The 14,036-nt window shown below is 42.6% G+C and overlaps 1 protein-coding gene across 1 annotated transcript in view; it reads right to left on the bottom strand.

Moving 5' to 3' along the window:
* The window catches only part of SI (sucrase-isomaltase), a 350,476-nt gene that overhangs the window by 243,294 nt on the left and 93,146 nt on the right, over window positions 1-14,036 (bottom strand). The window contains 2 exon segments of the mRNA XM_029616444.1: window positions 12,181-12,198; window positions 12,200-12,353. Of these exon segments, the coding sequence (XP_029472304.1) occupies window positions 12,181-12,198; window positions 12,200-12,353 (172 nt within the window).

The raw sequence follows: 14,036 nt of genomic DNA, 5'->3' as shown, positions 1-14,036 counted from the left end.
AGAGCAGGAAACCCCTCTGAGGAAATGAGGGAGATTGGCTGCTCGTGGTCTTCCAAAATGCCTCTATCCCATGATGAATGAAATTCTGTGAGTTTCCAGAAGATCTGGATGATCTTTCAAAAAGCATTCTGTGTGTTCTCATTTGATGTGAATTGTAACCTGCTACTATTTTTTTGTATCTTATTTTCTATGGACTTATCGAGCATAACTTTTCAGTAAATTTACTTTTGCTGGTACAGCCACAACCTGGTCTGGACATTTGCTAATGTGAGGAGTGGCTGTGCTTGCTGACTAGTGTGCTGGGAATTAGAAGAGGGTCACGAGAAATCCATAGATGTAGGGATTTGAAGCTTGATTACCTCCCCGCAAAACACATGGCCAAGAGTAAGGAAAGGGTTATACCAGCAGCTATCTGATAAAAACATGGTCACCAGAGTTACAGGTGCAAAATGCAAGTGAAGGAAGATCCAAAATGATTCTTTTTCAAGCTCTCTGAGGGATACTTTTCACCATCGAGAAACTGCAAACTGAAATGTGTGATCCAAGGGCCATTATCATACTTTCAATTAGTGATCAGTGACACATTTCAATTTTTGTGCTCCTAGAGTGAGTACCATGGATTGTGACTTGAAGAGGAATCTGATTAGTATGGAATGTTCTGAACCTTATTTTATTTTTTGTTGTAACAAAATCAATTATAGGCTGTGATTTACTAAGGCTGTTTTACCATTCTGTTTCTCTAGGAATAAAGCTTAATAAATCTGTGTGATAGACGTAATGGATTGAAACATGAGACCCTTTGATTCCTTGCTGATGGTTGAGATGCAGATTGAGGCATTCAACTCCTTGACTCTGAGCCAAGGAATGGAGGTAGACAGGGGCAAGTGGCCTCTTCTCTGAGATGGGGAGGGGGGGGGGGATCCAGACATGTAGACCTTTGACTTAGTGTCAGTGTGTGGATGGTGAATCAGGGGCATATGACCTCTTGACTGTGCACCAGAAGTTGATAGGAGCATGAGGACCATCTTGGAAAGGAGAGATGTCACTTCCATCTACAAGGATATGGTCTACAGACCTCCCACTCAGGCAGAAGAACTGGAGAGAGAACTGAAGACATAAAAAAGATGGCAATGAAGGGAGAGGTGTTGTGGAAGATTTTAACCTATCAGATACAGACTGGAGTATCTCATTGGGAGAAGTAGAGAGTTATCGGATTCATTTCAAGTAGTAATGGAACTTATGAGAGAAAGAACTTATGAGAGAAAGAGCACCAGACCTTATACTTACAAATGGAAGAAGCATGTCTAATATTTGGGTAGGTGTCCACCTAAGTGCCAGTGATCAACAAATGGAGTGGTTTGATATGCTGGTCAAGTTGGAAAGAAACCACACAAAGCACCAAGTCCTGAATTTCAAAAATATTGATTTTGTGAAAATGGATAAGAACATTAAGGAGACTCTGGCAGAGCGGGAGGAGGTAATTGAGGTGGAAGAGCAGTTGGCTAAATTTAACTATAGTAGTAAGAACAGATCTTTGTCAGGAAAGCTAATAAATAAAACAATAAGGAAACCATCATGGTTTGCCAAGGAGGTGGGTGAAAAATGTAAGGGCAAAAAGATTAGCATTCTAAAAGTACTAAGTACCTCAAAAACAAGAATAGAAGGAAGAATATCTGGTAAAGGAGAAAGAAAAGGACTTGAACAAGTTAATATAATTGGTTATTTACTCTTTCAGATAATAGAAGGACCAGGGGGCACTCCATGAAGTTGGCAAGTAGCACATTTAAAACAAATCAAATAAAATTCTTTTTCACTCAGTGCATAGTTAAGCTCTGGAATTCATTGCCAGAGGATGTGGTTACAGCAGTTAGTGTAACTGAGTTTAAAAAAGGTCTGGATGAGTTCCTAGAGGTTAAATCCATAAACTGCAATTACAGTAATTAATAAGCAATACTAGCTTGTGATCTATCTACTGTTTGGATACTTGCCAGGTACTTGTGACTTGGATTGGCCACTGTTGGAAACAGGATACTGGGCTTGATGGACCCTTTGACCCAATATGGCATATTTTATGTTCTTTATGTAAGAGGCTAAAAGAGCTGAAAGAAGTCAGGATAGCAAAAGCTCATATGGAAAAAAAAACAGCTGATGAAATAAAGTAAGGTAATATGACTTTTTCAAATATAACAGTGAAAGGAGGAAGATCAAATATTGAGAGCAGACAAGGAAAAATATGTACAGGAAGATGAGGAAAATGTGATTTCATTTAGTGAAGAAGGGAGTGGAAAAGGATCATTGTTGAATATCAAATGAACATATGGAAGTGGGGTAGGTACCATACCATTTAAAGAGAAGAGTGTTTGGGTGGAATTAGCAAACCTGATGGTGGTTAAATCCATGGGGTTGGATGGGATACAAACAAGGATATTAAAGGAGCTCAGAGAACTTCTGGTGGGTTTGTTGGATGATCTGTTCAGTAGATGTTTGGGAACAGGAATGATCCTATGTGACTGGAGAAGGGAGGATGCTGCCTCTCTTCAAAGAAGTGATAACAGAAAAGAGGGTGGAAACTACAGCCTTTAGCAACCCCTTTCCCCCCTTCCCCCCTACACACACACACACACAAACACACACACACACACACACAGAACTAGACCATCCAGAGGCAGAGAGTCTGGAAGACTTCCCAGCCAGGTGCATGAGGTGCCCCATTATTAGATGCACCCACACATCCATGTTAAGTGGACCTACCCATCAGTGATGACTACCTGCTTCTTCAGCTTGTTCTTTGTGAGCATGGAGTTGTTATTGAACTCTTCCCTTAAGAATGAAGTTTATCGTTCCATAACAAAGTCAAAAGGAAGAGGATTCTCCTCTACACTGAAAGAGATGTTGTGGATGCTTGCTCTGGGTAGTGATGTCCCTTGTCTACATGATGCCTGTAATGTGACTTCCACATTCAACAGTTCGGGATGAGGAGAAAGCTTCCTTCCCTTAGATCATTTGTAGTCTCTCCTTTCCCTCATCTTCACTCTTGCCTGCATAGTCTTCTCTGCTTCCTCCTCTTTCTCCTTCAGCCACCAATAGCTCTCTCCAATTTTCCATCATCACTGTATTCAAGTAGCTTTGATGTTCAGACATTAGGAAGATGCAATTGTTTTCCTGAATTAGGCAATGTCAATGATAAGGCCTAACTCGGAATGGTTCGGGAGAACTGAAAAATAATTGAATTTTTTTCCGAAATTTCAGAAAAAAATTCATTTTTGATTTAGTGTGTGCTAACTCGCGATAGTGCGCACTAACCCGAAAATCTGGGCCCCCGAAAAAAAAAAACCCGAACCTCGGGAAAAATGAAATTCCCACGGGGGGGCCCAAAACAAAACCTGACACAAAATGTTTACCCGAAGAACATCTCTATCAGACATACAGTAGTCCAGAGGGACTGTTGTTGAAAAGTTCTGTAGCCACTATCTATTCAGTTTACTTACTGTGGGTATAGGGTCATAACATGAGTGATAACACTGTGAAAAATGTTACAGTGGAAAATTTATTGCGGCTATTAGTTTAGTACACAGGGCAAAAATGACTAATTTACCTTGTGTGTGTTATGTTTTGTAAGAGTGTGAACCCTGGGCCGAGGTGAGAGGTGTCTCGGCCCCTGTTACATGGTAGGAGCACAAGATGGCACCGGCCGTCCATTGCTCCTACCATGTGACAGGGGCCGACCAATGGCACCGGTAGCCCCTGTGACATAGTAAGGTCAAAGGCTATCGGCGCCATTTTGAATACCAGCAGCCAACGGTGCGAGTGCAGGAGATCAATCCAGGACCCCCACTGGACCACCAGGGACTTTAGGCTAGTCTTGGGGGGGGGGTCAGGAGGGTGGGGGGTTTATTCGTTCAGGATCCGTTGCATTCGTGGGGGTTAGCCATACGTTTCACGAACCCACAAATGCAACGAATAGGAACCTATACATTGCGGATTGCACATTCATTCACAATGAATGCACATCCCTAGTGATGTCATCTGGAGGGGAAGCCCCAGAGGTTCCCGCCATGATGTGTACAAAGGTGGCCCTTGCGCGTGCATGCGGCTTAGGTGATTCCTAATACAAGATGGTGGTCAGCATCGCCCACCCTGTCCTGGGAACGCCAGGTAGATCGGTGTTGGCTGGTGGAGGCCTCCATTCTTCCTAGAATCGATGGTACAGTAAAGAAAGAGGTGAGCATGAGAGGTCGCAGCCATCTGAGACCGATGGGCATAACAGTGTGGTAAATGTTTTAAGCCATCCTTTGAAACCTTCCAGCTTTACTGTGATTTAGTATATCAGTTTCTTAATTTATGATTTGTAAGTGCTTTTTTTTCATGATTTGGCTGAGATACTGCATAAGGTCATTTGAACCTAGGGGAGTTCTTATCTAACTTCATAGATGCAATTCTGCAACAATGTAGCATATAAGGCACTTTTATTACATAATATTCAGTGAGGGCTCAAAGTTAAAAATAAATAAATAAAACCTCAGAGAAATATTCAGTTGGTCAGTAAGCAGGAAAGTTACCTTTGTAACTTTACTTGCATTTTCATCTGCACTTATCTGAATAAGTCTGCCACTGAATATAGCCAGATAAAATTATCCAGATAGTTATCTGGGTTACATTAGGACAAGTATTTTTCTGACCATATTTACCTTACTTGAATTAGACATGCAGCACTGAATATCTGAATTCACCAGCTAAAATGTAACAGTTGCCCTCCATCACTTCCTCTCTTTATTTGAGCAATTATTGTGCAAGTATTGTTACTCAGACAAAATTTAGCTGAAAAGAGGGGGGGGGGTCATTTTCAAATCTCATTTTTTATCTGATAACTAAAAAAGATACCTAGACAATGATTTTGAATATTGACCTCTCAGTACTTCACTTTGGTGGCCAAATTTTAACCCTCCTATATTTAGAACAAATTTCAACTAAACCTCAGTACCAAAGATTTGGTTCAAAATTCCCTAAATTTAGGTGGCTATTCTTTACGCTAAATTTGGGTGCTCAATTTAGGGGCCTTCTATCAGCACTACAAGGCTGATAGTCAAAAGATCAAGTCACTGAAATTTAGGGACCTGAAAGATGGTTGGGGTTAAGTTATCTGTCCATTAGCATTCACAAATTACTCTGTATAGCTGCAATATGACCTGATATATATATATATATATCTACACACACACCACTGTAAAAGGGGACACTTTCAATGGGTGGGTTCGGGGGGGTATACATACACAATCAGAGGAATTAACTGCAAACTTGAAATGACTGATGAATTTATATCATTTGAATCAATGAAAAGTACCAACAAGAGGAGATGATTTGTACAATGCAGTCTCTGGATAGATATAGATTAATGTGGAAGAACCAACATAGATTTAGCATAGGGAAATCTTATCTTACAAATCTGTTAGATATTTTTGAAGGGTGAGTTGGTTGATATAGTGTATCTAGAGTTTCAAAAGGCATTTGTAAAAGGCTTCATGCGAGGCTCTTCAAGAAATTAAAATGTCATGGGATAGGATTCAATGTCCTAACGTGGAGGATCATTCATCAAATTGCATTAGGGCATTATTGTGGGCATAGGGCCCTAACGCCCACGATAACGCCATAACACCCGCAATAAAATATGCATCGTGAGATATTTATGCTAAGTTTTAAATTTTAATCAAAAGGGAGGAGTTTATGAAAATGAGGGGTGTTTAAATATTACATGTGATATTGTAATGCATGGTTTAACACCAGACAGAGTACCTCTGGGGTGGCACACATATTAGTCAACTGATTATACCACTGTAGTAGGGTGAGCTAGTAATTCAAGTTTGATGCACTCTCTAGCTATCTGCTATCAAGCTAGGGCGAGAGTACCATGTACAAATCTCATCTTTGTGTATCTTTCCTCACTCCAAATCAAATCAAATCTTCACTGATGTGTACTGTGCTGTTCATATCTCAGATTTAAGGAATTTAATTAATTAATCAATTAATACAATTTAATTAATTAATTAAGGATTTAAGGAATATAATTAATTATACTGTTAACTTATGCTTGTTATTGTTACGTTAATGTTTCCTTCCACGCTGCTCCTTGTTATCCCCTTCCCAGTTCACTCTCCCTGTTATCATGTAATTTCAATCCTTTCTGTTCAAATGTAAACCGGTATGATGTCCCCACTAATACCGGTATATAAAAGGTTCTAAATAAATAAATAAAATAAATGTGTACTGTGCTGTCGTATCCAACCATCGGTCCCTGTGACATAGTGAGGGCAAAGGCGATTGGTGCCATTTTGAGTACTGGCATCCGACGGCCGGAGTGCAGGAGGTCGCTCCCGGAGCCCCACTGGACTTTTGGCAAGTCTTGTGGGGGTCAGGTGGCCCCCCCGAAGCTGGCCAAAAGTCCTGGGGGTCAAACGGGGGTCCCGGAGCGATCTCCTGCCCTCAGGCCATCGGCTGCCAGTAATCAAAATGGCGCCGATAGCATTTGCCCATACTATGTCACATGGTACGTCACATGGTAGGAGCACAAGATGGCGCCGATGGCCATGTGACAGGGGCTGACCAATGGCACCGGTAGCCCCTGTGACATAGTAGATCAAAGGCTGTCGGCGCCATGATGAAACTGGCACCGAGGGTGTGAGAGTGCAGTGGATGGCTCCCGGACCCCCTGCTGGACCACCAGGGAGTTTTGGTAAGTCTTGGGGGGGTCAGGAGGGTGGGGGGTTGTAGTTAATTTTAATTTTAGCTGGGACACGAATAGAAACCACCCTATTAACGCATCGGGGTGCCATACGGCCGAATGCAACGTATCTGCTCCCCGACGAATCCGAATCCCGAATGCAATGTATGGCGTCCCTCTGCACATCCCTAGTCTCTTGTAGCGATGGTAGTGGCCCGCAACGCGGGGTACACTGAAGAGTCCTTGATAAAGATGGTAGTGGCCCGCAGAGCGTGGTACACCAATGATGTCCTTGGTAGTGATGGTAAAAGCCCGCAGAGTAGAATATGTAGATGAAGTCTTCAGAAGAGGCGACAGCAGCCCGCAGAGTAAGGAGCACAATTGAGACCCAAGGTGGAAGTGGTAATGACCCACAGTGTAGGGTACACCGATTAGAGATGTGCAATCGTTTATCACGAACTAGGCAATTACAACGAAATTGCCTAGTTCGTTGTGTTTCGGGGGCCCTGAAACCCGAAAAGGATTTTCCCCAAACTTCGGGGAAAATCCGTTTTTTGGGTTTGCATGGGGAGAGAGGCAAATTTTTTTTTTTCAATTTAAAAAAACCACCCCAAACATTAAGATTACCTATAACACAACCACCCCCCCCCCCCCCATCCCGATCCTCCCTATGACTTACGAACATCCCTGGTGGTCCAGCGGGGTCCCGGGTGGCCATTTGCTCTTCCGTGCACATGTGCGCCATTGTCAGCCTTGCTCCTCAAAATGGTGCCGAACAGCCTCTGAACTACTATGTCACAGGGGCTACCGGCGCCATTGGTCAGCCCCTGTCACATGGTAGGAGAACCGACCAATGGTGCCGAAAGCCCCTGTGACATTGTATTGGCAAAGGCTATCGGCGCCATTTTGATTTCTGGCAGCCGACAACGAAATAATTCCCGGGTCCCCGCTGGACCCCAGGGATTATTGGCAAGCCTTGGGGGGGGGGGTCAGGAGGGGGCCCCTGACCCCCCCAAGGCTTGCCAATAATTCCTGGGGGTCCAGCGGGGGTCCGGGAGCGATTTCGTTGTCAGCTGCCAGAAATCAAAATGGTGCCGATAGCCTTTGCCAATACAATGTCACAGGGGCTTTCGGCACCATTGGTCGGTTCTCCTACCATGTGACAGGGGCTGACCAATGGCGCCGGTAGCCCCTGTGACATAGTAGTTCAGAGGCTGTTCGGCACCATTTTGAGGAGCAAGGCTGACAATGGCGCACATGTGCACAGAGGAACAAATGGCACCCGGGACCCCGCTGGACCACCAGGGATGTTTGTAAGTCTTGGGGAGGGATCGGGATGGGGGGGGGGGAGTTTGTATGTATGTACGAAAATGCTTTTAAATGCTTGGGGTGGGGTTTTTTTAAGCTTTGTTTCCCGCTTCGTTTTTTGGCCCGGTTCGGGGTTCCTCATTTCGTTTTTCAAAAAAACTAAACGAGAAAACCCGAATTTTACCACGAAGTATCCGAGTCAAAAAACGACCCGGTAGAAAAAAACGAAGCACATCTCTAACACCGATGAGCGTCCTCGGTCGGTCTCGTAGCGGTCCAAAGGTGGGAAGTGCTGTGAGGTCCTCAATAGCGTAGTAGAGCAGTTACCTCTGACAGAGCTCTCTGAGCGATGGTAATGGCCCGCAGCATGGGGTACACCTGATAGGCACTTGGTAGGTAGGAAGTGATTCGCAGGGCAGAGTACTCACAAGGAGCAAGTTGGTTCCAGGAAGCCCCGGGGAACGGAGCAGATGGGAGTTCCAGGCATCAGGCCCCTCCGAGGAGTGGATAGCCAGGACGAGAGAGAGGCCCCTGAGGAGCGGGTACCTGAGACGTCCATGTCGGAACTGGAATCTGGAACGCAGGTCCTCAGGAAGCAAGGTGGAAATAGCAAGGATGAGACTCTTTGCCAAAGCATCTTCGGAGAGGGTCAGCAGGTTTAAATATCCAAAGATCCTGACATCATCTGGAGGGGATGCCCCCGAGTTTCCCACCATGACGTGGATAAGACCGGCCTGTGTGCATGCGCGCCTAGAGGGACCTGATGGCAAGATGGCGGTCGGCGGTGTCTGTGCCAACCCAGGAGGCCTGGAAGCAGTAGGCAGGTCAGAGGTAGCTAGCGGAGGCTGGCAATCTACCCCATAGAGTCAGGGAAGTGAAGAAAGAGGTGAGCAGAAGTGGTCGCAGACATCTGCGACCGACGGGCGTAACAGGATTAGTTGGCATCAACCAGAGAAAGGATCTTAGTAACCTTGTGGTCAATAGTTTGATATCCTTAAGCCAGTGTGCAACAGAGGTCAAAAAGCAAATGAATGTCAGTTATAGGAAAGGAGTGAATGGAAAATAAAACAGAAAATATAATGCCTCTCTATTGTTCCATGTGTGACCATACCTTGAGTATTGTGTGTATTTTTAGTCACCCCATCTCAAAAAAGATATAGAAGAACTAGAAAAAAGTTGGAGATGGGTGATGAAAATGATAAAGGGGATGGTATGGTTCCCCTATGAGAAAAGGTTACGCAGGTTAGGTATGTTTGTCCTGGAGAAGAGATGACTGAGAGGAGATATGATAAGTTGGTCTATAAAATCATTGACTGGAACAGTTATTTACTCCTTCTAATAGAATTAGAACTAGGAAACACTCCCAGAAGCTAAAAGGTTACATATTTAAAACAAATCAAAGAAAGTATTTTTTTTTCACTCAGCACACAATTAAAGTATGGAATTTGGTTCCAGAGGACGTGGTGAAAACAGCATAACTGAGTTTAGAAAGGATTTAGACATGTTTCTGGAGGAAAAGTAAGTAAATCCCTATTAGCCAAGTAAATGTAGAAAATAAATACTGGACCTATTCTTTGGGATCCTACTGAGGACTTGTGACCTAGATTGGCCACTGTCAGAGAGAGGATGCTAAGCTTGATGGACCTGTGGTCTGACCCAGTATAGCATTTCTTATGTTCTTATGCTGTAGCTGGGATATCAGCAGGTAAGTTTCCCACTGAGTATATGTGGCTAAAATTAAAAGTTTACCTAGATAACGTTAGGGCTCCTTTCCAGTCTAAGCAGACTTATCTGGCTAAGTAATATGAACACTGCCTAATTAAAATGAAGCTCTGTTCCCAGAAAACTTCTTCTTCTAAAGATATGTTTTAGTCAGGTAATCACTTACCCAGATTAAAATGTATCTGTTGTGAGGAGTGGGAATTTTAAACCTCCGTGTTTGTTTGCTAAGTCCCAAATTCAGAGAAAGAACCCTGTGCATTTGATCTCTTAAATGCTAACTTGCCTTTAAGCTAACTAACCCCCCCTCCCTCCCTCCTCCCCCAGGCTCACTCACTTTTTGCTACCTAAATTTAAACCCTCATGAAGCTATACCCCCTACATTTAGGCACTCAGCCCAGCCTCCATTCCAAATGGGCCGACTTATTCTCCTATCAATGTTAAATGGTTAAAACTCTTTGCGCACTTATCCCTGAGTCACTGGAACAGTTTTAAAAAAGAGAGAGGTTTTGAAGATTTGATCACAGAAGCATGGACAAAGGGGCAATTCATAGAACATCTTGCTCATTATAGTTAGAAAAATGGAGTGTATTTTATTTGTGTTTGGTTCTTAATGGATATCTAGAAACAGATGGTAGATCTTGTTTAGGCACTTTTTGCCCAAATTAGGGAGAGTGAAAAACCGAGTGACAGCCAAAATCAGTTAGAGAAGTTGCAATGCAATCACAGGGAACTCTGCACCCAACTCTGAAAGACACAGCATTGTACTGTACATTATATATTCTAACATTTCTTGTCAGTGACAGAAAGTAGTGTATTAACATAGACAAGTGAAGTCAAAAGAACATATTCAGAGGATGCTATTATGCACATGGATTTTAGGCATGAATATAAAGGTTATTCAGTGTAACATTTTATGCTCAGAAATATGTATGGGAATGTTTCAAACAAGAAAACAATCATTTTGTATTAGACTCCTGGGAAACATTAGAAGGCTGTCTTTTCTTCTATATTATATTCTAGCAAGTATGTAGCACTATTTGCCAAAGAGTGTTTTTTTTCTCCTATTATGTAGTTACATTATAACTGTGGCAATAAGGCACTGACTTTGCATTAATAATATGCATTTTGAATATTGTGGAGGTTCATATTCAGCCACTGTGTGGCTCAGCTAGTTTAGCTGGATTTATTAATTTATTTTATTTATTTAGGTTTTTATTATACCGGCAATCATGAGCACATATCTTGCTGGTTTACAATGAAACGGGAGTGCATTAAATACATCAACTAGAACTGTGGTGATCGAAGGAGCAGTTACAAATAACAAGGGTAGCAGAACTTAATAAGAAGGAAGAGATAGGAAAGAATAACGATTAAACGGTATATAAATAAATTACATGCTATGTATAGATGGCATGATTAATGGCTGAATATTTTGAAGTCCTTGGTTTGAGTCCGTGACTTGTGACATTGTGGATAAATTTATCTAGCTATCTTAGCCCATAAACTTAGCAGCATGCATAGCAGGGTAAGTCTATCCAGCTCACTTAGGGCAGGTGTACAGGCTGACCAGAGTTAGCCCAATAAGTTACCCAGGCTAACTCTGAATATAACTTACCCGGCAAATTCAGCTCCTCCTAGTTACGGCCCTGGGAAAGCCCTGAGTTCTCCGGCCAAATTTTAGCTGCACTCTCTACCTAGCATGATTGCAGCTAGGTAGAGAGTGCATCAAGCAAAGTAGAGAGAACATAGCACAAATCTACTCTTCTTTCACCTTTCATCACTCCAAATCACATTAAATCTTTACTGATGGTAACTGTGCTGTTCGTTCATATGACTGTGCATGTAAAACTGCCCCCAAACTCAACTTAACCCCCTGAACCTTCACCCGGATTCATATGCCCCCTATTACAGTGGTATAAAAGTTCGGATATAGATAAGCCTCCACAAAGTCTTTCTCTCTCTGTCTCTCTCTCTCCCCCCTTCCGAACCGCAATTCATGATAACAATGTTTTCACATGCTAACGCAGGCACATCACACAAGAAAATGGTGTAGTTATTATCTGCGTTACTTTATCGCACACCATGCTAACTGACCCTCATTTCCATTTACTCTGCCCAAACCCCTCCCACTTGAACACAAATAAAAAATTTGCATATGGAATTTGTGATGCGGTAGTTATCATGGGAGTTAGGGCCCTAACGTGTTTTTGATAAAATGACCCTCTTAGATTATGAGCCCTCTGGGGACAGAGACATATCTACAGTACCTGAATGTACCTGCTTAAAGTGCCTGAAATATACAATGTAAATTAAAATCAAATCAGTTACTTAATAAATCAATCCCTAATTGACACATTTGATTTCAAGACTAACAGATATTTCATCTAATTTGATTTTCATCATTTGGAAGGAAGCTTGCATGAAATAATACTTACACCATTGGGAAACCAATCCCCTTGTAAAAATGGGCCATGTTTTCCAGTTCACATCATGTTTGAACTGCCTGTGGACATGCTCCCCCAAGCCATAGATATTGGCACTGGGTAGTTTAATTGAGAGTTGCAAATACTGATCAGCATATTGAAGTGGCCCAATAGTAGTGTCAAACCTGATTAAACAGAAAAAAAGAAGTCAGAACTCATTGTATTATTTATTTATTTAATACTATTTATATCACTCCTATTGCGAAACAAATATACTAGGTGGGATATAAAGTTCTCAGAGTACCTCAAAAGTCCATAATGTTGTATGATGTACATTTTTACATAAATATATATATATATATATAATTATATGCAAAGTGACATCCTAAGAGTCATTGCTATTTATACAAATAATTTTACAAATATATAATATATAGAAGTCCATATTCAGAAGCATTTAGCTAGACAACTCTGAAGTTATTTGGCTATGTGAATATTTGGGCACTTATCTGACTAAATTCTAGCTGGATAACTTTTCATCCAGCTAAAATTTGGCCGGATAAATCAAGGGCATTCCGGGAGCATAATTGGGGAGAGCTGAATTAGCCAAACAAGTTAACTGATATTCAGAGTAGGCTGGACAAGTTATCCAGCCAAGTCTAGTTGTCCCTTAGCAGGTTAATCATGTCTGGCTAACTTTAGGATGAGCTGGAGATATTCAGTGGCTTGGCCATGATCTCTTTTGCATGCATTTGTAAACCGTTGTGATCATTATATTGAACAACGGTTTATAAAATGTCTAACTAAATAAATAAATGTGATACAGCTCTTTAATTATAATCCATTGTGTTTGAATTTTTATCAAAGACTTTCCCCTAGATATAAGTATTAATGCCAAACCATTAACATGGTTATCAAAATCTTGCAGAAAGAGATTAATTCTCACAAAAGATTACAAAATTGATAATCATGAATGTTTTTTGAAAAATAATGCAAAACCAATAGGCCATTTATACTATAGTTCTAAGAGACTGGGTGAAAACATAAGTGAAAATGGTGTTTGCAATTATTCATAAAAACAAAACTCTACTTTCATATATTTCACTTTTTCATGTAAAATTTTCACATCTCTAATTCATTGACTTCTGTGCCCTTAAAAGTATATTTATTGTTGCAAATATTAGCTCAAGTAGCACTGCTTGATGTTGCGCATCCCGGCCATGTTGGCACCGTGGCCGGGCCTGCTCACCTCGCGCTTCCTCCGACAAGCTCTGGGCACCCCTCCCTTCCTGCAGCAGTCAGTTCACGGAGTCCTCAGGCTCTCCGCTCACCATCCTCCTCGCAGGCCTCACGGTGGAGCTCCCGTCGGGGCTCCGTGTCGTCGGTGTCCTCGGCCACACCCCTAGGCGTGCGTGCGGCCGACATGCGGCCCTTTAAAGGGCACAAGGCGGGAAAACCTGCAGGGGCGCCTCCCGATGATGTCACATAGAAGTACTATTTAAGGTGAGGCTCTTTCCCCAGGACCTCGCCTTGGCAACTGGGTCAACACCGTTGGTGTGCTAGTTTGCCTTTGTGTTCCAAGTGTTCTCCTCTTCCAGTGTCTCCTGTTCTAGTGTCTCCGTGTTCCTATGTCTTCCATTCCCAGTGTCGCCATTTGTTCCTGTATCCTTCTCAGGTAGTACCTCTCTGGACCGACCTTTGGTACTGACCTTTGCCTGCCTGACCATTCTCTTGCCTGCTGCCTGGAACTGACCACTGCCTGCCTGACCATTCTCTTGCCTGCTGCCTGAAACTAACCACTGCCTGTCTGACCATTCTCTTGCCTGCCACCTGGAACCGACCCTTGCTTTCCTCGACTACGCCCGGAC

The sequence above is a fragment of the Rhinatrema bivittatum genome, chromosome 9 (genome assembly GCF_901001135.1).
Source record: "Rhinatrema bivittatum chromosome 9, aRhiBiv1.1, whole genome shotgun sequence".
In the NCBI taxonomy this organism is placed as follows: domain Eukaryota; kingdom Metazoa; phylum Chordata; class Amphibia; order Gymnophiona; family Rhinatrematidae; genus Rhinatrema; species Rhinatrema bivittatum.
This window is presented reverse-complemented; position numbering and strand designations above follow the sequence as displayed.